The 25,982-nt window shown below is 49.7% G+C and overlaps 1 protein-coding gene and 1 long non-coding RNA gene across 3 annotated transcripts; one reads left to right on the forward strand and one right to left on the reverse strand.

The window, feature by feature from the left end:
* The first annotated feature begins 30 nt into the window (after positions 1 to 30).
* LOC149919283 (uncharacterized) lies at positions 31 to 22,233 on the forward strand. 2 transcript variants are annotated; one of them, XR_016464599.1, is made up of 5 exons: positions 31 to 303; positions 789 to 978; positions 20,723 to 20,851; positions 21,182 to 21,281; positions 21,871 to 22,233. It is a non-coding gene; the product is annotated as an uncharacterized LOC149919283 (long non-coding RNA). The 2 variants fall into 2 exon arrangements; XR_016464600.1 differs by lacking the exon at positions 21,871 to 22,233 and adding an exon at positions 21,517 to 21,677.
* LOC116236301 (rho GTPase-activating protein 32-like) lies at positions 3,210 to 12,875 on the reverse strand. The gene is made up of 15 exons (XM_031604894.2): positions 12,778 to 12,875; positions 12,452 to 12,538; positions 11,999 to 12,076; positions 10,904 to 11,026; positions 10,287 to 10,364; positions 9,446 to 9,527; positions 8,600 to 8,743; positions 8,219 to 8,321; positions 7,832 to 7,964; positions 7,184 to 7,266; positions 6,718 to 6,825; positions 6,204 to 6,349; positions 5,510 to 5,711; positions 4,571 to 4,716; positions 3,210 to 4,381 (listed from the first exon to the last, which is right to left on the reverse strand). The coding sequence occupies exons 3-15, from the start codon at positions 12,050 to 12,052 to the stop codon at positions 3,957 to 3,959; spliced, it is 1,827 nt and encodes a 608-aa protein (XP_031460754.2). The 5' UTR covers positions 12,053 to 12,076; positions 12,452 to 12,538; positions 12,778 to 12,875; the 3' UTR covers positions 3,210 to 3,956.
* Positions 22,234 to 25,982: the final 3,749 nt, after the last annotated feature.

A 25,982-nucleotide genomic window follows, 5' to 3' on the forward strand; every position in this document is an offset into this window, starting at 1 on the left:
GCGCGTGGTTGCAAGTCGCAGGGCGGGAGAGTCGTTATGACTGGGAATGATCTGCGGGGTCACGTGGTAACTGCAGCCTGCCCGCACCGCGCCCCGGAACAGCGGCCGGCAGCGCCGCATCTCCGCTGTTCTTCAGCACCTCCGAGCAGAGCGCTGCCATCCCAGGCACTGCGCTGCTAAACTGGGCACTGCGCTGCCAGCGCCTCGCCACTCTTTCCGTGAAACTCTTTTTTCTAATATCCAGCCTGAACCTTCCATGGATTGAAAGGCGAAAGGACCGTGCGTGCGTTTGATGGAAAGCAGGTGCATAAAGACAATGTGAAGGGCTGTGCCTGCTCGTGGCGGGGCTGCTGTGCTGGGTCCTCCCGCTGAGCTGTATCTTGCTAAGCAGCATTCAAAAGCTGCGGTACGCTGGGTACGGGCAGGTGCCAGCTTCACTCTTATAGGACACCAAATTGTAAACTGGTTTCACAGTGGCCTTTAGCTGCAAAGCACGGCGGCGGCCGCGGTTCCTCGCTGGGGAGCTGTAAGCTGAGCCCAGCAGTCACCTGCTCCATTCACAGCGGTAATCTCAGGCCTTTTGCTGCACTCAGCATTTTGCTGTGTCAGCACTGAAATCTGTGCTCCCTTGTCTATTAGAAAGATTACCAATTGCTTTTGATGACAGGCTCATCTATCGATAAACCTCCCCTTGCTAGACAGGAAGACCCAATTGCCTACAGGTCATTATTCTTTTTTTTTTCTTTTCTTTTTTTTTTCCTTCTTCACGTCGGTATGGGAACTGTAAGGTCACGGCCTGAACCAGTGATGGAGCAGCTGGTGAGGGGTGTAGCCTTGTGAGCACAGGTGAAAGCAATGCACCTGTGAAACCAGATGGGGCTGAGCCTGGCTCCACCCTTCCCTGACCTCATTTAAGGGCTGGCAGCCAGAAGGGAAGCATCTCTACCTACCTGGAGACTGCCTCCTTTGGGCTGTAGGGTGAGTAGTTCTTTCTGTGCTATATGATTGTGATCTTTGCTTTTCTTGGGGGATCTGAAACTGGTTTGAAGAAATTGTATCTCATAGGAGTTGATGTGTATTTCTTTTTTCCCACTACTGCTTTGTTCCTAGAATGTTTTAATCGGCTCTAAGGTAGTGCTGGTATGCTGACCATGCAGCTCTAGGAATGCCCTTTTCTATAAAGGGATTTTGCATACTTGAGGTTTTGTTTGTATAATTTTTTTTTTTTAAATTTATTTCTTTCAGTTCTTTCAGTTGAGCCTCTGTTCCTTGTTTCACAGGTGGGGCTTTAAACTTACAATATTCCTGACTGCCGTAGGAAGCAAAGGAGAGACCTTTTCCCCATTGTAGGAATAGAACAGATATTCCCAATACCATGCCCCTCTGAGCTGACTGGGGTGGTCAGATGGGCAGCAGCCTGTCACTGACCACACATAAGGCCTTGCTGACATAGTAGGATATGTCAGCATATGTTGACTGTGGTAGTACTTGTGGCAGCGGATGGTAGAAGAACTCCTGGTCACAGTGCAGGACATACAGGATGGCAGTGCCCAGCACAGAAACAACAGTCAGCTGCAGGCAGATGATCCTGTAGGGTAGGAGAGGGCTGGGAATGAGGCAAGCCAGATGTGTCCCTACCCCAGAGCAGCACAGTCCCACGCAGTGCTAGAGGGGCTATTTGGGAGCCCTGCCAGCTGCTGGAAGGGTCCAGGCCATCAGCCCACTGCCAGGATATTAGCAGCTGGGCACAGGGCAGTGAGGGGGCACTTGCTGTGTCCAGAGGGCAAGCCCATGTCTCCTCACCCGCTGCTCCTCCTCCTGTAGGTGAACAGAGGGCAGGGACACAGATCCAGCCTTGCTGTACTGGGCCCTCCAGCCCTCAGCTGGGGCTCGTGTGGGAGAGCAGGAGCACAGCAGCACATCTGCAGTGCTGCAGGGATCCCCATCCCCAGGGATACCCGCATTGGATGGGGGTGTGGTGGACTTTGCCCCTTACTAGTTAGGCCTTCAACATGTTGGGCAGCATAGTCCTAGGCTGCTCAGCTGCCTTTAGCTCTGCCTGGTGCTGCTGCCTGCAGGGAGCAGGGCTGGCTAGGGAGTGCTGGCCTCCATCACCATGAGGACACCCCAGGATTGGAACTCGTGGCCACTGCAGTAAAATAAGAAATCCTCTTATGAATACATCCTTGGTAAGAGAAGAACCAAGGAGAACTTCTATCCTTTACTTGATGCAGCGGGAAGTGTGACCACTGAGGATGAGGAGAAGGCTGAGGTCCTCAATGCCTTGTTTACATCTGCCTTTAATAGGCAGATCAGTTATCATCAGGGCATGTTACGCTCTGATCTGGAAACCTGGTGTGCTACGCAGGATACACCCTGGTGATTCAGGTGGAGACAGAGAGCTCCTCCTCATCTGGACTGTCACAAGTCCATGGGACTGGATGGACTCCATCCTAGGATGCTGAGGGAGCTGGCGGGGGTGATTGCCGGACCACTCTCCACCATCTACTAGCGCTCCTGGTTATCTGGAGAGGTCCCACAGGATTGGAGGCTTGCTGATGTGACTCCCACCTACAAGAAGGGCTGTAAGGAGGATCTGGAGAGCTACAGGCCAGTCAGCCTGGCCTCGGTACCCAGGAAAGTTATGGAGCAAATCATCTTGGGTGAGATCACATGATGTGTGTGGCGTCCAGGAGATCAGGGCCTACCAGCATGGGTTCATGAGAGGCAGGTTGTGCTTGACCAATCTCATTTCCTTCCATGACTGAGTGACCAGACTGGTAGATGAGGGTGAGGCTGCTGAGATGCATTCTCCCTAGCCTTCAGCGGAGCCTTTGACACGGTCCCTCTCAGTATTCTTCTGGGGAAATTGGCTGCCCGTGGCCTGGACAGATATACCCTTCTTTGGATAAGGAACTTGCTGGAGGGCCGTGACCAACAGGTAGTGGTTAGTGGAACTAAGTCCAGCTGGTGACCTGTTACAAGTGGTGTCCCCCAGGAGTTGGTACTGGGGCCCATCTTGTTTAATATCTTTATTGATGAACTAGATAAGGGCACTGAGTGCACCCTCAGTAAGTTTGCAGATGACACCAAGTTTGGAGGTGATGTCAATCTGCCTGAGGGTAGGGAGGCCCTTCAGAGGGATCTAAATAAGCTGGATTGCTGAAATGAATGGGATGAGGTTCAGTAAGGTCAAGTGTTGGGTCCTGACGCTGTGATGAGGAGGGGTTAGGCCTCTTCTCCCAGGCAACAAACAGGACCCGAGGAAATGGCTGGAAGTTGTACAAGAAGAGGCTTAGGTTAGATGTAAAGAACTTTTTCTCTCAGAGAGTAGACAGGAACTGGAATGTCTGCCCAGGGAGGTGGTGGAGTTGTTGTCCCCGGTGGTGTTCAAGAGATGTCTGGATGAGCAGCAACAAAATATGGCTTAGTGCTTGTGGTAGCAATGGTGATGGGAGGATGGCTGGACTAGGTGACTTTGCAGGTCATTTCCAACCTTGCGATTCTATGATCTGCATGGGCAGATTGTAGGTTGGGAGCCAGGAATGGACACGGCAGCAGGAGAGAGGTGTTAGGGAGCAGCCAAGGCATCAAAATGCATCAGAAAACCCTGAAAAGCATCACAAAGCCACAGCCAGGAAGCTTGGGATTATCATGAGCAGCATCCAGGATGCTTGGGATTACTTGCTACCGTACCAGATAGTAGCTGCAGACATCCCAAAGCCAGACAAAACGGGAACAAACCCGGAGCTCTGCTTCATGCACTCCACAGCCGCAACATTGCAAGCTGAGGTGCCTTGCTGTTTGTTGCATTCATTCCAATCCCTGTGAATGAAGACTCCACAGGCAGTCAAGGCGTTGAGTGAATACGAGCGTGCTTTTATTATTATGTCAAAGACAGGAGGGTGTGAGAGGTCCAGGTAAAGATGGGGATCATCCTCTCTTGGATGGAAAGGTCACAGAGAGAGTGGCTCAGAGCTTTCAGTGCTGCTGCCCAGTGCCTGGGACTGGAGGCCTGATTCTAAGTCCCCCTCCAATAGGCTCTGCTTCTCCTCACTGATGCTGACTTGCTCCTGCATGGAGGTGCTGCTGTCGGGGCGCTCGGACTGTGCTTGGGCTGGGCTGCACTGCAGAGGCACTGGGTCACAGTCCAGGCTGGTGACTGTTTCTGGCAGGCTCAGGTCAGCATCTTCAGCAGAGCTGGGAGAAATGAGGGCTTGAACTTGGATGAGCTCCTTGTGTCTGTCACCGCTGTTATGTGGAAGGCTGTCATCTGAACCGCAGCGATTTGTGCTTCCTAAGAGCTCTCCATTGATGGAAGCACACAGCCCATCATCGCTACTTGCTCTGACTTTTCTGGGTTGACAAGGGCTCGATTCACCTAAGAAGGATGCCAGAGGATGGTGTCAAACTTTCACAAGCTGACTTATGAAAGTGGTTTTTGATCAGGGGTGAACTGAAGGTGTTAGGTATGGGCTGGAATGCTAGAAGGAGATACAAGCCTGCTGACAGCATGAATTCTCTGTTGCTGAGAAAAGTAGGGTTTTGGAAGCTGGATTTGCGCCCTTACCTGCCAGGACTACAACTTCTGTTTCTGAGGGCTCCCTGGCATTGTGCAGCAGTTGGTGTTTGGCCACAGAGGATGGTTTCTGCAGGCCGAAGCAGGAACACCAGCTTCCAGCTGGTGATTCCTTCATCTTGCTGGGTGGACTTTGTCTGGAGAGAGAAAACAGGGAATGGTGTGAGTTGTGCGGGGTGATGCAAGAGCTGCACTGAGCTCTTGCCAACAGTTGCTTGTTCCTGGCACCACCTGGTTTCTGCTGAAACACAACTTAGAAACTCGCTCTGTTTCAAACAGTTGAGGATGGTTCTATTCCCAGAGCTCAGCCCTGAAGTCTTGCTGGCTAAATTCCCCAAAACTATGTCAAGCAAGATGCAGAGCATGTGAGCAAAGGCTTCAGCTGTACAGGACAGCATCTAGGGGATGGTTTTATTGAGCTGCCAGGTGTAACTGCTTTGTGAGGAATTGTGTAGCCATAAAGGGAGTTCAAAAGCATCTCTGACATTGACAGCTCATTGGCCCATCTCACTGCCATGTTTAGTTATTTGCTGGCACTAGACTGACCAACAGCTCTGCTTTGAGGAGAACCGGAATTGGTTTCAGGCACTTGAAATCCGGAGAACTCTAACGTTTCCAGGTACAGCTGGCACGTGCCAGGATAGATGTCAGCGTGGCTTTCTACATCTCATGACTGCCTGCCCAGCAAGGAAGGAATGGCAGCCTTGTGTGGCTAAACTAAGCCCGTTGGGCAACTGAATGTTAGTTCAATCTCACAGTCCAAAGGGAGTAGAGATTCACTGCAACACCATTAGTTTAATTGAGTTTCAGCAGGTTTGGCACTAGAAATAATGGGGAAGGGGGGGAACAAAAAAAAAAAAAAAAAAAAAAAAAACACAAAAAGCCACCCAAATAATGATGATAGGTGCTGGAAAAGGAAGTCCTCTTTACCTTTCAGATGGAAAGTCAATGACTGTGTGGAATTTTCCTGGCAAAGTTGCGGGGCCTTCTTCCACTTCTATGTCCCTGCTCTCTGTCATGACGGGAGAGCTGCTGTGGCCTCGCCTCTGAGCCTGTGCGTCCTCCAGGGTGAGCAGCTCTGTGGCAGGAGAAGACACCCACACAGACTTGGGCCCTGAGAGAGAACTGTCCCCTGTAAGGGAAAACCACAGGTAAGAGTGAGGATCAGAAAGCGGCAGCACAGCCATCACAGTTCTGGGGGAGGTGCTGTATTTTTCTCAGATTTGCTTATCCGAGCCACTGGAAGAAGAGGAGCTTGAAATAATCATGTGGTCAGAGGTGTGTTTATGGCAAAGGACAAAGTCATAATTAATGAACAGCTCACTGTATCGAAGCAAGCAAACAAAATCCCTAGAAAATGGGGGCAGGGAACTGAGAGAGCTTTGCTGCCACACTTTCATCAAGCTTCGCCTGCATTCAAAACATCATAATAACAGTGATGGTCTTCTTGTCAAGTTTGGGCTTGGACATTCTCAGCATCCAGCAACAGGATGCCATATTCTAATCTAAGGTCAGAAGTCTGCTGTCCCCTCGATAGTAAAAGTGTATTTCAAACATCTTGGAGAAGGCCTGCATTTGATTGAGGTGTCTGATCAAGATAAAGCTAATGGAGGAAGACACTCACCTGCTCCATCTGCAATGTCAGATCTGGACTTGGAGCAGAAGAGGACGTCTGTGTGGTTGATGATGAATTCCACCACAGCTGACTGCGTCTGCAGTTCCATGCAGGCAGCTCCTCCGCTGGTGCAGGCAGACTCATTCTGCTGTGATCTGTAGAAAAGGCAGGTTTTAGAAGTCATTGCTCCAAGATCGTTTCCCCAAGTCTGAATTGTTGCAGCCTAAAGCTGTCAAATTGGGCTCTGGAGACTTCCGCAGTGGGCAACCAGTGATGCCACTGAAGAAATTCTCCTGGCTGATCAAGGACACACCAGTCCCATCTAAACAAGAGAGCAGAAATGGTCATCTAGAAATTGTGCTCGTGGGGTTGGAGAACAGTCCAGGCTCCTCATCTGCTGTCAGCCACTTACTACAGATTTTACAGGAGAAGAGCACATTTGATGGAGGAAAAAAGGAGGACTGCTTTATTTTACTGGAGACCAGATCTTAAGCGTTCCGTTGAAATGGAAAAAGAAGTTTACCTTAAGAGGTTTGGAGCCCACACAATGGCTAAGTTCTTAGCGTGCATGTTTGTGATAGAGCAGTTCCCAGCCAGACAAGCCAAGTGTCTCATCAAGTACTCCAGTGTCCTGGAAAACAAGAGAGGCGAATGTTCAGCACCAACAAGCATGCCATGCTGCAATTCACAAAGCAGATCTCCATTCACGCTAGTTGTTGTTACTGCTACTGTCACTGAAGATGAAGTAGATCCAACTTGACTAAGTGCCACGCTGCAGCACCAAGCCCCAGCACAGCTGCAGCCATCAGCTGCACCAAGCGTGCAGCCCCTGTGCCCAGGAACTGACTCCATAAATTAACCCCATGTAGCCTAAACCGCTTCAGCATACACAGGCTTCATGTTGCTAGCCTGAGACAAAGCCTTGAATCGCACCATTGCCCTCTGAAATGCAGCAGGGCTTAGCTCAGCAGACTGAGGGCAGCACTGACCTGTAGTGAGGAGCGGGCAGCTGCTGTATGACATCCTGCATTCTGATCAGCTGCTCCTCATCTGTAGCGGCACCAACAGCATCCTGGAATAGTGCAGAAAGGGATTGAGACACAAATCAGGCTAGATATCTGCCCCAGGGTCGGGAACTATGGGGACAGTGAGCTGTTGGTCAGCACCGAGGCACATTTGATGCCTTCCAAGAGGCATCTGGGGAACATAGCGGCATGCAGCTGGTGCCACAAAGGCCAAGGAGTCCAAGCGCTGGGCTGGTTTACAGCCTGGTTGGGCAGCTCAGCTCCTCGCAGTGGCCATTCATCTCCAAGTACACTTTGCTACTGATCTCATTCCTGTTCTGTAAATATTTGGGGAATAGCAAAAAAAAAAAAAAAAAAAAAACCAAAAAAAAACCAAAAAAAAAAAAAAAACCAAAAAAACGCGGGAATTCTCGCAAGCACTGTGAACATGGAAACAATCACCTATTGGCACCACCAAAAGTGGCATCAGTATGACGCAGGATGTGGCAAAGGCATGCAAAAGTAAACCTCAAGGGGCTAACAGAAAAAGGGCCTCAGAGCTGGGGCACTGCTGCAGCCATCTCTCAAGAGGTCCAGGGAAGAGGTAGAGCAAAGACGTTGCCTTGTGCTTACCGAGAACTTGTCATACAGCTGGTTAGTCAGCAGAGGGTTTGGGAGCTCCCTGAAGTACATCTTGCAGAGGGAGCTCACACTGTGAATGTCACGGATGGTTAGCTCAGGAATCTGCTCAGACTCAAATTCATGGCTGGAGAGGACACAAAAATGGTTGAGAAAGAGGAAAGCAAGTAAAAAGCCGCACCAAATGCAATCAAGAATGGGAAGGGTTTCCTGATTTACAGGAGAAAACAGTCGGTCACCAGCGCCATGTGAACCGTGCTGGATGGGATGTTTCCAAAAGGAGAACTTTTCTTTTTGCTAAGGCATTTCCTGCAGGACTCTGAACGCCCACAACAGGGCACGCACCCCTGCTGACAGCTGTGTCAGTCACAGCACTCTTACCGAAGTCTCTGGATATTGGATGCGACGCCGGACAGCCGGTATATCCCCTGCACCACGCCGTGCTGCTCAATGAACTCAGCGCAGCTCTGGAGGACCTGGGGGACTAAAGAACACATGCCAGCGGTTACTTGAGCTCCTTATTCAAGCCCTGGTTCAGGCTGTGCTTTTGTCACATCCCATCTGCTAAGCCCAGCCAGACTTGGTTTAAGCAAATACAAATGTGCTTGTCTCTTAGGAGCATTCGCCTCACTTTATCTTTCAGCCACCAACTTCCATTACCTGTTTCTCCACTGGTATCAGCCTGCCCCTTGCTAGATATCATCTCCCTTTCATCTTTAGATTCCCTGCAGAGGAAGATCTCAGGAACGGGCTGTCCCTTACCATCACGACCAGAGTGGAGAAGATGCTCTCCCAGGTCACAGCCAAACACCCTTTCCTTCTCCACCTCCTGCTCTTTCAGCTTCTTTGGGTGGGCCTTCACGAAGGAACGAAGGAAGGTGATCAGCTTGCCGCGTTTCTTTGGCACTGCACAACAAAAGGAAGAAACCAGTTCATTTCAGGTTTGGCTCAGTAGGACGAGGCTGAGCACAGTACAATTCTACAGAGCGTGTCAAAACAGGAAGAACATTACCAACGAGTACATACAGAAACGGATTTTCCCCATCCCTGGAGGAGTCCAAGGCCAGGTTGGATGGGGCCCTGGGCATCCTGGTCTAGTCCCGTATTAAATGTGGACACTGGAAGCCCACCCTGAGGCAGGGGGTTGGAGCTTGATGATCCTTGAGCTCCCTTCCATCCCAAGCCATTCTATGAGGATTCTAGGATTTCCCCAAGTCCAGTCATAAACACGGGAGGATTGGGCCACATGTCTGCGCGTTCCAATGGAGCTTAATGCACTCCTCTTGCTTAGCTTGCTCAACCTGGGGATTAAGGATCCTCTTGAAAAGCCACATTCTGATCAAGTGTATCACTAGCATAACCAGACCTCTATCTGTCCACCACGGACACTGGCTGTTCTCAGCCTCGTACTGACTTGCTGGAGAACTGTCTTTGCCCTCCCTTATTCTCAGTGCCTACAAAACAGCAGCCATATGCCCCGTGGTATGTATGAAAAGGATCATCAACACAGAGGATAACATAGGATGGATAAAGGAGGTATTAAACACAGAACACACCCCCAAAAAACTCCACTTTGCTTCCCTGCACCATTAAATGTAACATCCGTACCTGGCTTTGGCACTGAATTGATGAGAGACTCCGGAATTTTTTCACCAATGAGCTCCACACACTCGCTGGGGAAAAATCCAACCTGTAACAAGAACAAAAAGAGAGGTGCAATACTGAATGCAACATTTCTCAGGCCTGAACTGGTAAACCAAAAACCAGGTAACATTTTCCTCGGAATGTGCTTTCCGGACGCTCCATGAGACTATCCAACAGAAAATGGCCTGCTTAGAAGTAATAATTATTCAACGTCTGCAGCCAAAAGATCCAGAAAACTGCGTACGGAGCAGGGAGAGGATGAGTATGCTATGCACCCCTGAATCCCAAGCGTACCTGGACAAAAAGACTTCATATAGAAGTTATATATTGTGATAGATGCAGCTTTATCTGAGTTAGCACAGCCTATGAAATTTCTTGCTGACTGAGATGCAGCTGCGATCCCCAGCTCTGAGCTACCCAGCAGCAGCAACAAGCATGCCGAGGGTCTGTTACCCTACCTCAGCTGACAGGCAGTAACTTCCTAAAAGACACTAAGTTCATGTTCCACATGTGTGCAAACACAGATGCTCTGACACTGAAAGCCGTGTCTTAGCTGCTGTATTTCCAAAGGTGCAGTTCAGTGGCCGTGACCTGATACATGTTGTGAAGGCTCTTGCTTCTAAGTTAACTGAGAAGGCAGTTTCCTACAAAGACCAACTTTCAGCACTGGCCCAAGCCCACAGCAAAAGGGAAAGTTCTCTGACACCGACACAGGGAAACTGTTTACATGCATAAGCCATTCTGTGCAGGCAGAACAGCTCTGAGCTGAGATTCCTGCCTTTACTGAAGTTGCGCTTGTGCCTACCTGAAAGCCATGCTTGCCTCTCCACCAGGGGGTCAGCTCCTTTGGTGGCATAGCAATAATGCACACGATGTCTCCCACCTGCAAGAGATTGTAACGTCAGTCTCAGCTTCAGCACAGCTGGGAGGAAAGCACAGCTCAAATGACTGCATTCTTCTGCACTGCCAAATATCGCCGAGCTTGAGAGCAATTGCACCAGTGCAGCTCTTAAGGCATTTGCCTTTGTACAGCTGAACTTGGAGGCAGAAGAGTCACTACGTTACACAGCAGCAGGCTCTCTGCCAAAGGGGATGGAAGAGCTCCAGTTATCTGCAGACATAAGTTAGCAGGACAGATACTGAACAGGTCTACACACTCCATACACTGGTCTGCTGTTGCTCAGAGACCAGGCTACAGATACTGAGCAGTATCTGATCAGAAGATTCAAATGCCAACTAAAGCCATATTTTAGAGATGGCTGAATTCCTCCCTGCATCCAACCCACTGCAAGTCTAATCTGGAACTGCATCTTCTGGGCTTCACTTCACAAAACATTCTGAAGGTGTCTGAGAATATTCCTGATTTATTCACACCTTATGGTCTTCTGCACATGACAACTAGGAACACCTTTAACTGCTTACCTCAAAGGACAATTCATCCGGTGCCTGGGCAACATATCTCTTAACAGCATGAGCAGCAGCAATAGCTGGAATATTAAGAGGTGACTCCTCATGGACCAGCAGGGGCTTCCCCTTGTTCTCAGTCTGAAACAGAGAGCACAGGCCACAGTGAGGAGCTGAGGACAAACGAGGAAGATTTCAGGCTGAGGAGCACATCAGCAGAGAAAGATGCAGGAAATGCACTCGGTCCTTATCATGAGCACATAAGAAGGAACGGCAAGTCTAATAACAGTTGTTTCACTTCCTGGTGTGCAGCAGGCACTCGCCAGGCAGTGCCAATGCCGATGTCTTTCTCTACCCAGACTAATCAGCAATGGCACTGACCCAGATAGGTGGCCTTGCCCATTTTGTCCCATCCTTTCCTGTGCTCTTTGTCCAGGAAGGTCAATTGTTTAAGATGCTAGGAGACCGTTAAGAGGGAAACGAAAGCTACGGCTGCAGTTCACAAGGTGCAAACGGTGCGACTGCAAGCACAAAGCAAGCTCTCTTGAGCAGTTCAACAGCAACAGTGAGGCCAAACAGGAGCAGACAATGTTTGTTGTTTCTGCAGCTATTTCAAGGGAAAAATAAGAAGAGGACACCACAACCGAGACGGCTCCGGTAGTTTTATAAACTTGCCATGCTTGCGCTATTGTCTTGCCAAAGAGGAGCATCAGAGTCTGCTCACTTCCTGTAACCTATTGCCTGGGGACTTCAGCCAAGGACTGGACACAGGAGCCGGTCCACTGACCCAATCCTTGGCACGCTACAAGTGCCACCTTCCTTTAACTTGGTGAAGATGAGAACAACTCTTTGTCTTTGGGTGACAAAATCCAGGCAGGATGGGGAGAATGCTCCTGCATGTTTTTTATGCTGGATCTGATCCTGTCGGTACTATGATTTCACAGCCATCTAGATGCCCGTAGCAAGGAAAGAAAGCTTTTAAGGCAGCTTTCCAGTGACACCAATAGAGCCACAAGGATTCGCTCTCTCTTGAAAAGCAGGAGAGCACATCTGCAGCTCATTCTGCTGGCTCAAGTCATGAAAACAAAGACCAATCAGAGCTTCATACTCTACCTCTGTCCATGCCACATCACGCCCACAGCTGATCTCGCTGCACGTGTTGCCCATCACAGCAGGCACAACAAGCTGGAACTGAAAAGAAACACACACATTTTCTCTGTTCACACACCACAGTACTGAGAGACTTCTGGAGAACTTGGCAGCCTATTACACAGCTTTTTACCAAGTGGTTATCCCTCTGCTAGCAGGTGGAGGACTCTGGCACAAAGCAGCAGCAGATGCATTTGCCCAGGGCCCTCTGACAGCACAGTAGCAGGGCAGAGAGAGGAATCATTGCTGGAGGTGGATCTACTCCCCACCCCTCATCTTCTGAGGACTGAGTTGGAGGGGAATTGGAAAAAACCCACACAGGACCAGTGTCCCATCGAAGCTGGATGAGGCTGTGTTACTAAAGGCAGTGCAACACGGGCTGCTAAACCATGTGGGGGGATAAAACGTGGCACGTACCTGGCAAGAGATCAGAACAAGGTAGACAAGTTCCTTGAACCCGCAGCCGTTTCTTGTCACTTTGCTCTGTTCTTCCGCAGGCAAAAGCTGCAAAAGGGAGCAGACAGAGGAGAGAGAAGGAACAGGTCAGTGAGCTTGCACAATTTAGCAAAGATGACAAAGGAAAAACCATGGGACAAATGCCATGGGTCACTTGGGAATGTATGTACTGGATGAAAATTATGTCTGATGGACAAGAGTAAGCAATATGATCCTATGAGCTCTGCCAGCCAGCAGTTCTCAACACCTCACTGCCCACCCGTCTATCCCACACTGTCTCAGCTTACCTACAAGATGCTGCACAAGACGGTGTGAAAATGAAGGTACTCAGTCGGTGCACAGGTGCAACAAGCGACCTACTCAGTCAGAGCTCCAGCGCTCCAATGAAGGGACGCAGCACGCGCTGCTCCTCCCCTCATTCTAGCTGCTTATGACATCACTAAGGGCCACCAGGCTGCTCCACCATGACGGAAAAGGTGGGGAGGCAAGACCACATCACAAGACCAGAAGATTCCAACACCTCACCCCAACATTCTAGAATCAGTGGGCAGTTGGAATTCTATCTCAGCCAAATCCTGGAGAAGCTGGCACGGGGTTGTCATGACCAAAGCTCAGGACCTGGCACTTGCTCTTGTTGAGCCTCGTACAACTGGCCTCAAGCCATCCCTCTGAAGGGCCTTCCTACCCTTGGGCAGATGGACACATCTTCCCAACAGCGTACCTTGCAGTGCAGGGCCTATGTAAAATCTTCAGTAGTGTCCTTTTTTTAATTCAAGGCGTGTTACAGCACCTATCTATTTCACCTGTAAGGAAATCAAGGAGAAGACGGGAGAAACACATAACTCCTACCAGACTGGTTTATAAATTTCTTTCCGAAGTGGATTTTTGCCTTTTTACTTCCATGACAAACTCATTTTCTCCTCCTTTTCTTCTTCGGAAGCTGCCTCCAATGCCTGAGGTTCAGGAGACAGCATGAAACATGACAGTAAGACAAACACTTGACATGGGTGTGGGGTGGCTGTGTTTTGTCAGGCATATGGTAGGGTAGTAAGTGCCACACAACAGCCCCAAGCCAAGTCCTGCATTCAGTCACTGTGGCCATCAGCTGGTGCATCACTCCTAACTGAGGATACAGATGGACGCAGGCACTCCTGCTCCTTCTGCAAAGCCATCCTCTGCAGAGCCTGTTAGGCACTGCTCACTGCTATGCTAACCAGGCTCCCGTTTACTGCAGCCCTGGGATAAACACGTGTGTACTCTTCTGTACAGCATTGAGATCCAGGGATGAAGCACCAGAGGGTAAACCAACAGAATCTACTGCTGACTTCATCAGCTCCTTCTTCTACAAACCATGGGGCAAATACAAGCAGTTTAAGCACTTCAGCTCGCACACACAAAATGGAATTCAAAACAGCTACTGCAAGAAGAGCTTGTGGGATAAACCCAGCCTCAGACACACAAATGCATCAGATTCCAGTAAATAGTATGTCATATTGTTGATGAAAAGCTCCTTAATTGCTCGGAGAGCACGCAGCATGCCACTTTGGCAGGCACAGCAGTGCGATGTCCGAGCTGAGCACCAAAACCTCCCCAGCACTGCTGGCCAATGCTGCCAGAGAAATGCACGACCTGCAGCCCCACCTGGCTTACAGCATAGACACTGGGGGGCTGCCTTAGTTTCCATAGGGATGGATTTTTCTTCAGAGTGTCTGGTATGATGCTATGTTTGGGTTCTAGGAGAAAAATTACAGTGATAACACTCTGCCATTTATAGTTTCTGATAAGCAAGATAAGATAAGTTTGTGATAAGAGTTGTACAGAGGTAACGCCATCCTCAGCAAAGTTGTCAGCAAGGAGCCGGGAGGGAACAGAATTAGGACAGCTAACGTAAACTGGCCAAAGGGATATTCCATACCGTATGACATCGTGTGGAAGGAGTTTTGAAGGGGGAGGGAGTTCATCTTGCACTCTTCTACTGCTTGGGGGCTAGCTGGCTAGTGGGTGCTAAGCCATTGCTCGTACATCATTTGTAATTTATTCATATATATATGAATATATACATACATTCATAACTACTATCATTTTCTCTACCTTAGTAAACAGTTTTATCCCATCATGTGAGTTCTACTTTCTCTTTCCACCCAACTCTCTCCCACATCCCACTGGGAAGGGAGGAGTGAGTGAAGGACTGTGTGGTGCTGAGCCACCCACTGGCTTAAACCACAACAGAGCAGCAGGGCAATGGGAGCAAACATGAAGTGCACTGTGGTCAGGAGGAAATGAAAACGGTCTTGAGGTACCAATTCCACTGAGGATAAGGAAAAGGCAGAGGTTCTGAATGCCTTCTTTACATCTGTCTTTAAAAGTCAGAGCAGTTATCCTCAGGGTACTCCTCTCTCTGACCTGGTAGTCTCGGCTGGGTAGCACACTAACCCCCCTGTGATTCTGGAAGAAACAGTCAGAGACCTACTACTCCAACTGGACTGCCACAGGTCTATGGGGCCAGATGAGATCCCCCCGAGAGTGCTGAGGGAACTGGCGGAAGTGACAGCCGAGCCGCTTTCCATCATCTCTCAGCACTACTTGTTGACTGGTGAGGTCCCAGAAGACTGGAGGCTTGCCAATGTGATTCCCATTTACAAGAAAGGTTATAAGGAGGATCCAGGGAACTACAGGCCTGTTAGCCTGACCTCGGTGCCAGGGAAGGTTATGGAGCAGATTGTCTTGAGGGAGATCATGCGGCATGTGCGGGATGACCGGGGGATCAGGCCTAGCCAGCATGGGTTCATGAAGGGCAGGTCCTGATTGACCAACCTGACCTCCTTCTATGATGACCCATCTGGTGGATGAGAGAAAGGCTGTTGATGTGGTCTACCTAGACTTCAGCAAAGCCTTTGACATTGTCTCCCACAGTATTCTCCTGCAGAAGCTGACAGCCCGAGGCTTGGATGGGTACACTCTTGGCTGGGTAAGGAGCTGGCTGGAGTGCCGGGCTCAGAGAGTGGTGGTGAATGGAGTTAAATCCAGCTGGTGACCGGTCATGAGTGGTGTTCCCCAGGGGTCAGTGCTGGGGCCTGTCCTCTTCAATATCTTTATTGATGACCTGGATGAGGGCATCGAGTGCACCCTCAGTAAATTCGCAGATGACACCAAATTGGCTGGAAGTATGGATCTGCCTGGGGGTAGCGAGGCCATACAGAGGGATCTGGACAGGCTGGAGAGCTGGGCTGAAGCCAATGGGATGAGGTTCAACAAGACCAAATGCCGGGTCCTGCACTTCAGCTACAACAACCCCAGGCAACGCTACAGGCTTGGGGCGGAGTGGCTGGAGGACTGCATAGAGGAAATGGACCTGGGGGTATTGATTGATGCTTGGCTGAGCATGAGCCGACAGCGTGCCCAGGTGGCCAAGAAGGCCAATGGCATCCTGGCTTGCATCAGAAACAGTGTTGCCAGCAGGAGCAGAGATTGTTCCCCTGTACTCAGCACTGGTGAGGCTGCACCTCAAGTACTGTGTCCAGTTTTGGACCCCTCACTGCAAGAAAGACATTGAGGCCCTGGAACGTGTTCAGAGGAGGGCAACAAAGCTGATGAGGGGTCTGGAGCACAGGCCATATGAGGAAAGGCTGAAGGAGCTGGGATTGTTCAGCCTGGAGAAGAGGAGGCTCAGGGGAGACCTCCTTGCTCTCTATAACTACCTGAAGGGAGGTTGTAGTGAGCTGGGGGTTGGCCTCTTCTCTCGTGTCATTAGTGATAGGACCAGAGGGAATGGTTTCAAGCTACGGCAGGGGAGATTCAAGCTGGACATTAGGAAGTATTACTTTTCAGAAAGGGTGGTCAGGCACTGGAAAGGACTGCCCAGGGAGGTGGTGAAGTCACCGACCCTGAGGGTGTTAAAGGAAAGACTGGATGTGGTGTTGAGGGACATGGTTTAATGGGAGCTATTGGTAATAGCTGAATGGTTGGACTGGATGATCTTTTAGGTCTTTTCCAATCTTGGTGATTGTATGAATTCAACTGTTTTATTTCCATAAAACAACCCCATTGACATCACACTGCTGACACAATGTCCTTGCAAACGCAGCAGCAACTCCTGGCACCGATAGCTCCAAGTACAACAAGCACAGGGCAGTGGGTTGCTTTAGATGCAGTTTGAGCACTGATCTGAGGTCTTTGTGGAAAGCGCCTTGCAAAGCACATCATGTCCTGCACCAAGCAGAGTGCTGCGCATCTCCCATCTCTCCAGGCTTTGGGGCTTTGAAGCTGCACAGTGTTTCTTGGGAGTTTGTCCCCCAGAACTCCAGAGCACATTGAGCTGTTCCCTGGCAATTCACAGCTTGTGGAGTGTCAAACACAACAAAGAAAGAAGGAAAGAAAGAGGCAAAGGCCATGGCTGTGTACAGAAGCGCTCAGGAAGGGCTCAGCAGGAGAAAGAAACCTGCTGCAACAACTCAACTAAATAAAGGGTTTACATCTCACAGTTACAGAACTTAGAACACCAAAGCACTGCCATGCAGACAGCACAGTATTTGGAAAGCAGCACATCCCAATCAGCCTCCTTGCCTTGCGCCAACTGCTCAGCCAAACAGAAATAAAACACACAAACTGTTTCTTTGCTCTTGGCAGCCACGAAGCTCATGTTTTAGTGACACGCAGAAGCGCATCTCCAGCTATTGCGTCTCTCACTAAGGGCAAGCTCAGCTGTGAGCTGTCACTCAGCCTGACACCACAAACAGAAAATAAGCGTTCATAAACAGATGCCCTTATCCACACGTGCCATTCTGGGTGCAAGGAATAAAAGGCTCATTAGGCCATGGGAAAGCAGGGAGCATATAGACAGGAAACACAAAGGAATTGAACTCCATGAGACATGAAAGACAAGGTTAAATGCACAACATCAGCACTTCCTGTAGAGCATATCACACAGCTGTAGGCACACCACAGAAGACTCACACTCCACCTGAATTAACTATTCAGGAAGGAAGACCTTACCATGTGAACGCAGTGACAAGCTCTTTTCTTCTTGGCCTTCGTTCACAGTGTGGATTCCCCCCAAGAGTGCTGCTGTCTTCAGCTTTTGGCCACTTCCACTGCTGGGCACTGTACCCGCAAGTCATTCTACTTTGGGCAATGCCTGCTAGGTTATCTCCAAACCACTGTCACAGACCACAAAATAATGTTGCTGGTTTGTATGAAAGGGCTCAAAGACCACACACAGTATCCCTTCTGCTGGTAGTTCTCTCAGGGCAAAAACCTCCACTCTAACAGCAACAGCGACAAGCCAGAAGTCTGAAAAAGCCCCCAATCCCCATGGACATGACTGTCTGCAAAGACAACAGCTTTTCAGCAGGGCAAATCTCACCCAGCAAAGCACTCACCCAGCAGATACCATTTTGTCAGAGTCAGAACAGTTACAAGTGTGTGCAACCCTTGGCACTACATAGCCATTCTTCAAGGCTAACATGTATTTAAACTATTCCCTACTAAGATTTGGATTCCCAGTTAGGGGTAAAGCTCAAGACGTCAACACAATGTGCAACTGGAAGACATGTCTCAAAGCTGAAAATAGTCAACTCACCAACCAATAGCCAGGCCTTGCCAACTTGGCTGATCTGAGCACACTCAACAGGGCCACGCATCAGACCACAAATGTCCATTTCAATTGCAGCTCCATGTAGAGAAGAATACTAATTATCAGGCATGAACAAATTCACTCACAAGCTGTATAATGATCTTGCTCTTCATAAAAAACGATGTAGATTCCTAATCAGAAAACATATCAGAGCAGTCAAGCCCTGGATTGCAACAAATGAAAGTCAGCTCCAGTACAGCATTCATGGGCACAGACAAAAAAGGAAACCAATCAGCTCTACATTTAGAGGCTTAGGTAGGCAGAGACCCACAGCAAAAGCCCCACACCCAGTCTGCCAGCCCTTAAATGAGGGCTGGGAAGGGGTGGATCCTGGCTCCACCTCTTCATCATTTGGCAGCATTGTGTGCACCTGAGCTCCCCTGGATTGGCCCTGCCTTCCCACCAGGTCACTGCTTCAAGTCGTGACTTAGCACCCTCAACATCACTCCACAGTGTCACACCCCAGAATCACCCCAATGATGTCACCCTATTGTCACCCCCCAGTAGCACCCTCCACTGTCACTCCCCATCATCACCCAGCATCACTCCTGCTGTCATTCCACAATGTCCCCCCATCTCTCCATCCCTCCCTGGCCTTTATCCCTGCTGTACACTTCCCCATCCCTCCATGTCCACACTTGCTGGCTCTGGCCCCCAGCCCAGTTTCATCCCCAGTCCCAACCCTAATCCCGTCCCATCCTCAATCCCAATCCCCTCCCCAATCCTAATCCCAGTACCATCCCAGTACCATCACATCCACATTCCCATTCCATCCCCAACCCCTTCCCTAATCCCAATCCCATTCCTTTCCCATCCCAACCCCTGTCCTATCACAGTTCCAGTTCCAATCCCCAATCCCATCCCAATCCATCCCTAATCCCACCCAATCCACTTTCATCCCATCCCCAATCCCAATCCCAATTTCATGTCCAATTCCCATCTCCAATCCCAATACCCTCCCAAATCCCACATTCCCACATCCCCTCCTGCCACACACATCCCTATATCCTGCTCCTGCCCGAGACAGAGCCCCAAATGGCCCCAAATGGCTCCAGATGCCCCAAATAATGGCCCCAAATGCCCCAAATAATGGTCCCAAATGTCCCCAAATGCCTCAAAAGTCCCCAAATAATGGCCCCAAATGCCCTAAATGTGCCCAAATAAAGGCCCCAAATGACCCCAAATGTCCTCAGCCCCATATAATTCCAAAAATTGCCCCAAAGGGCCCTAAATAATGTCCCACACAGGTGCCAGAAACTGTCAAGGATGGTGACAAAGGTGACAGAGGCTCGGTCTGTGTGTATTGTGGAAGTTGTTCCCCACCTGTGGGGTGGAGATGGGGGTCAGGGACACAGTGGTCCCCACATCGCCCCATGGTGCAGTGTGGGCTGTACTCCAATGATGCAGCACATGATGCCGCACTCCTCAACTGTGCATACAGTGCTGCTGTCGGTAGCATTGCAGTCAGTGACGATGATGAGGATGCAGCATGTGCCAGGATGGGAATCATTCTCTGCCCTGAAGATGTGCTCCCTGCCCTGCAGGTGGGGGTAGGCAGGGGGCAATGGGGACAGGAAGGGGGTCCTGGGCACATCGGAGGCGTAGCTGTGGGTGTGGGGGCACTGGGGACACAAAGGGGACCATGGGGACATTGGGAGTGGGTGTGGAGATAGTGTGGGCAGGGGGGCACTGGGGATGGGGAGGAAGGCATGGGGACATTAGGGGCACAGAGGTGGGTGTGGGGACATGGGGGTGAGCATGGCAATGGGGAGATTGGCATGAGAGCACTGGGGATGGGGAGGTGGGTGTGGGGACACTGAAGTCACAGAAAGGACCATGGGGATGTGGGGGCTGGGTGGATGAACACTGAGGAGGTGCAGGCACTGGGAAGAGGGCATGAGGTCATGGGGTGGGTTTGGGGACATTGGGGAGGCAACTGTGGGGGCACTGGGGATGGGGGGGAGGTCATGGGGACACTGGGGGCACAGAGGTGACAGAGGTGGGCATGGGGACATGGGGGTGGGAGTGGAGATGGAACATTGGGACATTGGGGTGGGTGGGGGGACATTGAAAGTACCCACAACGTGACATGGGGTGATGCACAGTGACCATGGGGCGATGTGTTCTTTTTCTGTTGTTTCATGGCTGTATGTGAACTGTGAAGTCACAACCTAAAAAAACAGTGATTGAGCACTTGGTGAGGGGTGTAGCCCTGCAAGCACTGGTGGGAGCAGTTCACCTGTGGGATGGGGCTGAGACTGACTCCACCCCTCCCTGACCACATTTAAGGGCTGGAAGGGATTGTGGCAGCATCTCTTCTTGGAGACTGCCTCCTTTTGGAGTCTGGGGATGAGTGATCTCTTCTTTGTATCAGGGCTGTGACTTCCCCCGGGTTGGGTTGGGTTGGGTTGGGTTGGGTTGGGTTGGGTTGTGTTGTGTTGTGTTGTGTTGTGTTGTGTTGTGTTGTGTTTGTTTTTTTGAGGAGGGGGAGATCCTGCCCACATTAAAGGGAAGTATCTCTACCTGGAGACTGCTTCCTTTAGAGCATGGGTGAGTATTGGTCTTGGAATGGGGTGAGAGATTACTTTTTTTTATCTCAGGTCTGCAATGCCCTCTTTTTTGGGGGGGCATCCTGTCCACATTGAAGGGCTGGCAGCTGTAAGGGTAACATTTCTATTTGGAGACCTGTTCCTTGGGAGTGTGGGATGAGCTCTAGTCCTTGGAATGGGGTGAGTGATCCTTTATTCTGCAGCTGTGAGCTCTCCTTTTGGGGGAGGTTTCTGACCGTATTTAAGGGCTGGCAGCCATAAGGGCAGTATTTGTCCTCGGAGCCTGACTCCTGTGGAGTGTGGGGTGAGCTCTGGTCCTTGGGATAATTGATTCCTTCTTTATTTCACAGCTGTGAGATCCCCCTTTTTTTTTTTGGGGGGGGGGGGGGGGGGGGTTGTGACCACATTTAAGGTCCAGCAGCCATAAGCATCTGTATGTGCTGATTGCTTTCTTTATTGTGTGGGGTGAGTGTCTTTGAAATGGGGTGAGTAGTCCCTTCTTTATTTCAGGGCTGTGAGCTCTCTTTTTTTGGGGGAGGGAACCTGACCACGTTTAACCACGATGGCTGGCAGCCATCTCTACCTGCAGAGTGCCTTCCAGGGAGTGTGGGTGAGTATTGGTCCTCAGGAAAGGGTGAGTGATTTCTTCTTTATTTCAGGGTTGTGAGCTCTGCAGTTTTTTGCATATCCTGAATTGGATTAGAGCAGCTGTATCTGTTATGTGTGTCCTTAAAATGCCCTTCAGTTTCTCCCTAAGGGAGATAAAGGTGTTATTTCCCTTCTTCTGAGCTGGTGGTGGGAAGACTGATACACATTTCGTTCTTTCCTTGCTCCCTCACCTCTAGAATGCTTCAATCAGCCCCAAGATAATGCTGGTTGGTTGAGTGCTACACTCTGGGAATGCTCCAAGATAATGCCCTTCTCTATAAACATGTTCTGAATTCTCCAGATCCTGTCTGCAAATCTTTTTAGGCTGTTCTGGTTGAGCCTCTGTTCCCTCTTTCATGATTCTTACCTCATAGTCTCCAACCTGGATCTCCAAACATGGTTTGTCTGCTTCAACCTCATCCCAGCCTATTTAATAACTGTAATTAACAGTGCTATATATTAATTCCACCCTTGCAGAGTTGCTTAAGGGTGCTCTGTGCATCATTATGTATCTATATATGTTCTGTGTCTCTTCTGATCTCATTTTACAGCTTGATGGAGTTTAAGGATTACTAGGGCTTCTCCAATCAGTGGTATAAGCACTGTGAAATCTGTGGAGCAGGTAATGAAACATCATGAGCTCCTTGTATGTGCATTGCTTGTATGCAGGCAGGTTTGTAATGACTGTGGGAAGCTAACTTAGGGATTGAATGGGGTTACAAGGGGCTCACCTCATTCCATGTGGTCTGTGCTCCCAGCCCAGTAAGCTACTTGCCTGGTGATGGAGTGAGGTGCATTGATCAGGACCTGAAGAACACTCCCAGACTGCAGTGGCCATTTGCTTCATTCTCACTCACCATAATACAGTCTGCACTGCTTGAGCATACTGAACCACATGTATTCTGTTCCTGTTTTGCCTGATTCTCTCCTGTATCTCCCTTACAAATTTTTCAGTAATAATGGATTCCAGAGCATTGTTCTCAGAGCATATAGAAGCTGACCACCCCAGCATCCTGCAGTTCTTTGTTTGAATAGCAGATCTGTCTTTGTGTTAATAAAAAAGAAAGGATTGTCTTCCGGACCGTTGTAGTAAGAAGCACCCCTGATGTCTCCATCCCAATTGTTAGGGGATGCATTAGTTTCTTAATCTGTATGATAACCAAACTCCCACCCCCATCACATTCAATAGCTCTGCAGCTGTGAGACCCAAACATGTGATGATGTGAGGCACCTGGTCTGCTGAATACTGGGACTGGCACAGAGAGGCTCTGTGAGCAATTTGGATCATTCCAACTGGACTGCTTGATACCACTTGTGATGATATAGTCCAACTCCCCCACAATGAACAGGGACATGCACAGCTAGATCAGGCTGCCCAGAGCCTGATCCAGCCTCATCTTGAAAGGGACAGTGCATCCACTATATCTCTGGGCAACCTGTTCTATTGCTTTACCACTCTTTGTAAAAGATATTTTCCTTATATCTAACAACAACTTTCCCTTGTTCTTTCCTTTAGCTCCCCTTTAGATATTGAAAGGCTGTTACCAGGTGTATGGGAACTGCTGAGTAATGGCCTGAACCTCTGATTGATCACTTGAAGTGAGCAATGAGTCAGCCACGGGAGCACAGATGAAGGCAATTCACCTGTGCTGCTGGAAGGGGTGGAGCCTGGCTCCACTTCTCCTAGACCCATTTAAGAGCTGACTACCAGTGGGGAATGATCTCTGCTGGAGTTTTGTAAGCGAGCCCAGGGTATGGGTAAGCGTCCTATCTATTCTCTTTTTGTTATTATAACCTGCTTTGCCAAACTGTCTTGTTATAATTATGAAATAAACATCTTAATATTCATGGATTATATACCAGGTCACCTCAGAACCTTCATTTCTCCAGGCTGAACAGCTCCAGCTCTCCCTCCTTGTAGGAGAGGTGCTCCATCCCTTGGTTTGTATCTCTGGATGTACTCCCACAGCTCCTTGTCTCTTCTGCACTGAGGATGCCACAGACACAGCGCTCCAGGTGAGACCACACCAGCACAGAGGGCCCGGGGTCACCTCCCTTCATCTGCTGACAGCAAATCTTTGGATGCAGCCCAGCATACAGTTGGCGTTCTGGGTTGGGAGGTCACACTGCTGGCTCATGTCCAGCTCCCACCTGTCAGTACTGACAGGTCTTACAGGTTGGGATTATGCTCAGTGCTTTCATCCCCCAGCATGTTTTGGTGGTGGGGGTTCCTTTTTCCCAGCTGCTGACCTTTCACTTGGATTTCTAGAACCTCATGAGGTTCACCTGTGTCCACTACTCAGGCTGTTGAGGTCCATCTGGATGGTGTCCCGTCCCTCTGTGTGTCACTGTACCCCACAGCTCTGTGTCATTAGGGTGCACTTGACCCCACTGTTGATGTCACTGATGAAGGGGCAATCCCGGATACTTATACAAACTGGATGAAGAACCCCTTGAGATCAGCCCTGAGGAGAAGGACTTGGGGGTCCTGGTGAATGAGAGGCTGGACATGAGCCAGCAGTGTGTGCTTGCAGCATGGAAGGCCAGCTGTGTTCTGGACTGCACTAAAAAAGGGGTGGCCAGCAGGGAGAGGGAGGTGACTGTCCCGCTCTACTCGACTCTTGTGAGGTCCCATCTGGAGTACTGCATTCAGGTCTGGGACCTCCAGTGCAGGAAGGATTTTGGTCCAAAGGAGGCCACTAAGATGATCAGGAGGCTGAAGCACCTCTCCTATGAGCCTATGAGGAAAGGTTGAGGGAACTGGGCTTGTTTAGCTTGGAGAAGAGAAGGCTCTGAGGAGATAATAATATAATAACATTTGAAGGGAGTATATAAACAGGAGGAGGAATGGTTGTTTATGAGGGTGGATGGTGATAGGACGAGGGGGAATAGTTTTAAACTGAGTCAGGGAAAGTTTAGATTAGATATTCTGAGGAAGCTTTTTCACTCAGAGGGTGGTGATGCACTGGAACATGTGCTTTAGAGTCACTTCCAGGAGGATCTGCTTCATGATCGTTCCCAGCACAGAGGTGAGACTGAAATGTTGGTAGTTCCTTGGGTCATCCTTTCTATCCATAATAACAGGGGTGCCGTTGCATTTCTTCTACTCACCAGGGACTGGTGACCGCATCAGTGAATTCCCTCAGAACGCTGGGGTGCACCTCATTAGGACCCAAAGACTCCTGGATGTTTGAGTCCTCAGGTGGTCAAGAACTTGATCTTCCATCATAGTGTGGGACAGGGAGGGGGGGGTTGGGGGGGGGGGATTGGCTTCCTTAATCCCCACCTACCAATCCAAAAGTGAGGGCTGTGTATAATGAGCAGTTATCAGGGAAGATGGAAGCAAAAATGTTGTAGGCTACCTGAGCCTTCTCCTTGTTTGTTGTTCCCAGCTATGGCACTGACGGTAAGAGCAATGTGCACTGGGTGGAGCCCTATATATGTGGGGTAGTGCCTTCATTATTGTGTTGTGTCCAACAGGTGGCAGCAGAGAGCAGAGAGCTGCAGTGCTTCCAAGTGCTGTAACAACTGCACAGAGAGATGTGTGGCTCTTCATATGAACAGCAAGGAACGGAAAGCTGCATTTCCTGGAATCCCACTTTGCTGACCGGTAATCGTCTGCCCAACAGGTAAGTGCAATGCACACCCACCAGTGTTTAATCCATTTCATAGCATGGCACCACATAGCACTTCCAGAGTTCTTTATCGCACTTCATGGTGCCCGGGAGGCTGCCTATCCTTTTCTTCCCATGTTCTTTTCGTCTCTGGCCTTTCACTGTGGTGTTCTCCTTCCCTTTGCCCTCAGTGTTTCCTACTACGTTCTCTTGTCCTCCTGTTTTTGTGTTTCATGCCATGTTCTCTTGGCCATTGCCCTTGTCTTTCTTCGTTGTGTTCACTTCAGCATTCAGTTTTGTCATTCCATGCTATGTTCTCTTGGCCATTCTTTCCACATTTTCTTGGCCCTTGCCTAGGCATTCCCTTGTCCTCCTGTTCTTGTTACATGCCACGTTCTCTTGGTCATCACCCTTGGCTTTTTTTCTTGCCATGTTCATTCAGGTCATCATTCAGTTTTGGCATTCCCTGCAGCATTTTCTTGCACTCCTGTTTTGGCGTTTCCCGCCATGTTCTCTTGGCCCTTGTCTGGGCATTCTTTGCAGTGTTCTCCTTAGCCTCCTGTTTTGGTGTTCCCAGCCACCTTCTCTTGCCTTCTGCATCAGCCTTCTTCCCCGCCTTCCCTTCAGCCTCCTGTTTTGGCGCTTTCGGCGATGTTCTCTTAGCCCTTGCCTGGGCATTCCATGCCATATTCACTTGGCCTTTTGTTTTGGCATTACTTGCCATGTTCTCTTGGCCTTTGCCCTTGTCCTTTCCTGCTGTGGTCTCTTTATCCATATGTTTCAGCCTTCCCTACCTCGCTCTCCTTGCACTTGCCCTCACCTTGGCTTTCCATTGGTTCTCTTTGCTTTTGCCCTCACCTTAGCCTTGGCTGTTGGCTTTGCCTCTACCTTGGCTATCCGTGGGAGTTCTGTTTCCCTTTGCTTGCCCTGGGTGTTCTGTTTGCCTTTGGCTCTCTGGGATTTGCTGGGAGACAGCATTAACGTTAATCTTGACCTGAACCTGAAGCTTAATGGGAGTTTCAATGATAATTACATTAACTCACAGTGTA

This window comes from Phasianus colchicus, chromosome 2 (assembly GCF_987193195.1).
Source record: "Phasianus colchicus chromosome 2, bPhaCol1.hap1.1, whole genome shotgun sequence".
Taxonomy (NCBI): Eukaryota; Metazoa; Chordata; class Aves; order Galliformes; family Phasianidae; genus Phasianus; species Phasianus colchicus.

Bases quoted from the DNA above. Each gene is read 5' to 3' on its own strand.
- LOC116236301 (XM_031604894.2), bottom strand. From the start codon at position 12,052: ATGGGCAACACGTGCAGCGAGATCAGCTGTGGGCGTGATGTGGCATGG. The intron at 8,744-9,445 runs GTACGGATGTTA...TTTGTTGTGCAG, and splicing joins CAATTCAGTGCCAAAGCCAG to TGCCAAAGAAACGCGGCAAG. The intron at 4,382-4,570 runs GTAAGGGCGCAA...CATCCTTCTTAG, and splicing joins AGAAGTTGTAGTCCTGGCAG to GTGAATCGAGCCCTTGTCAA.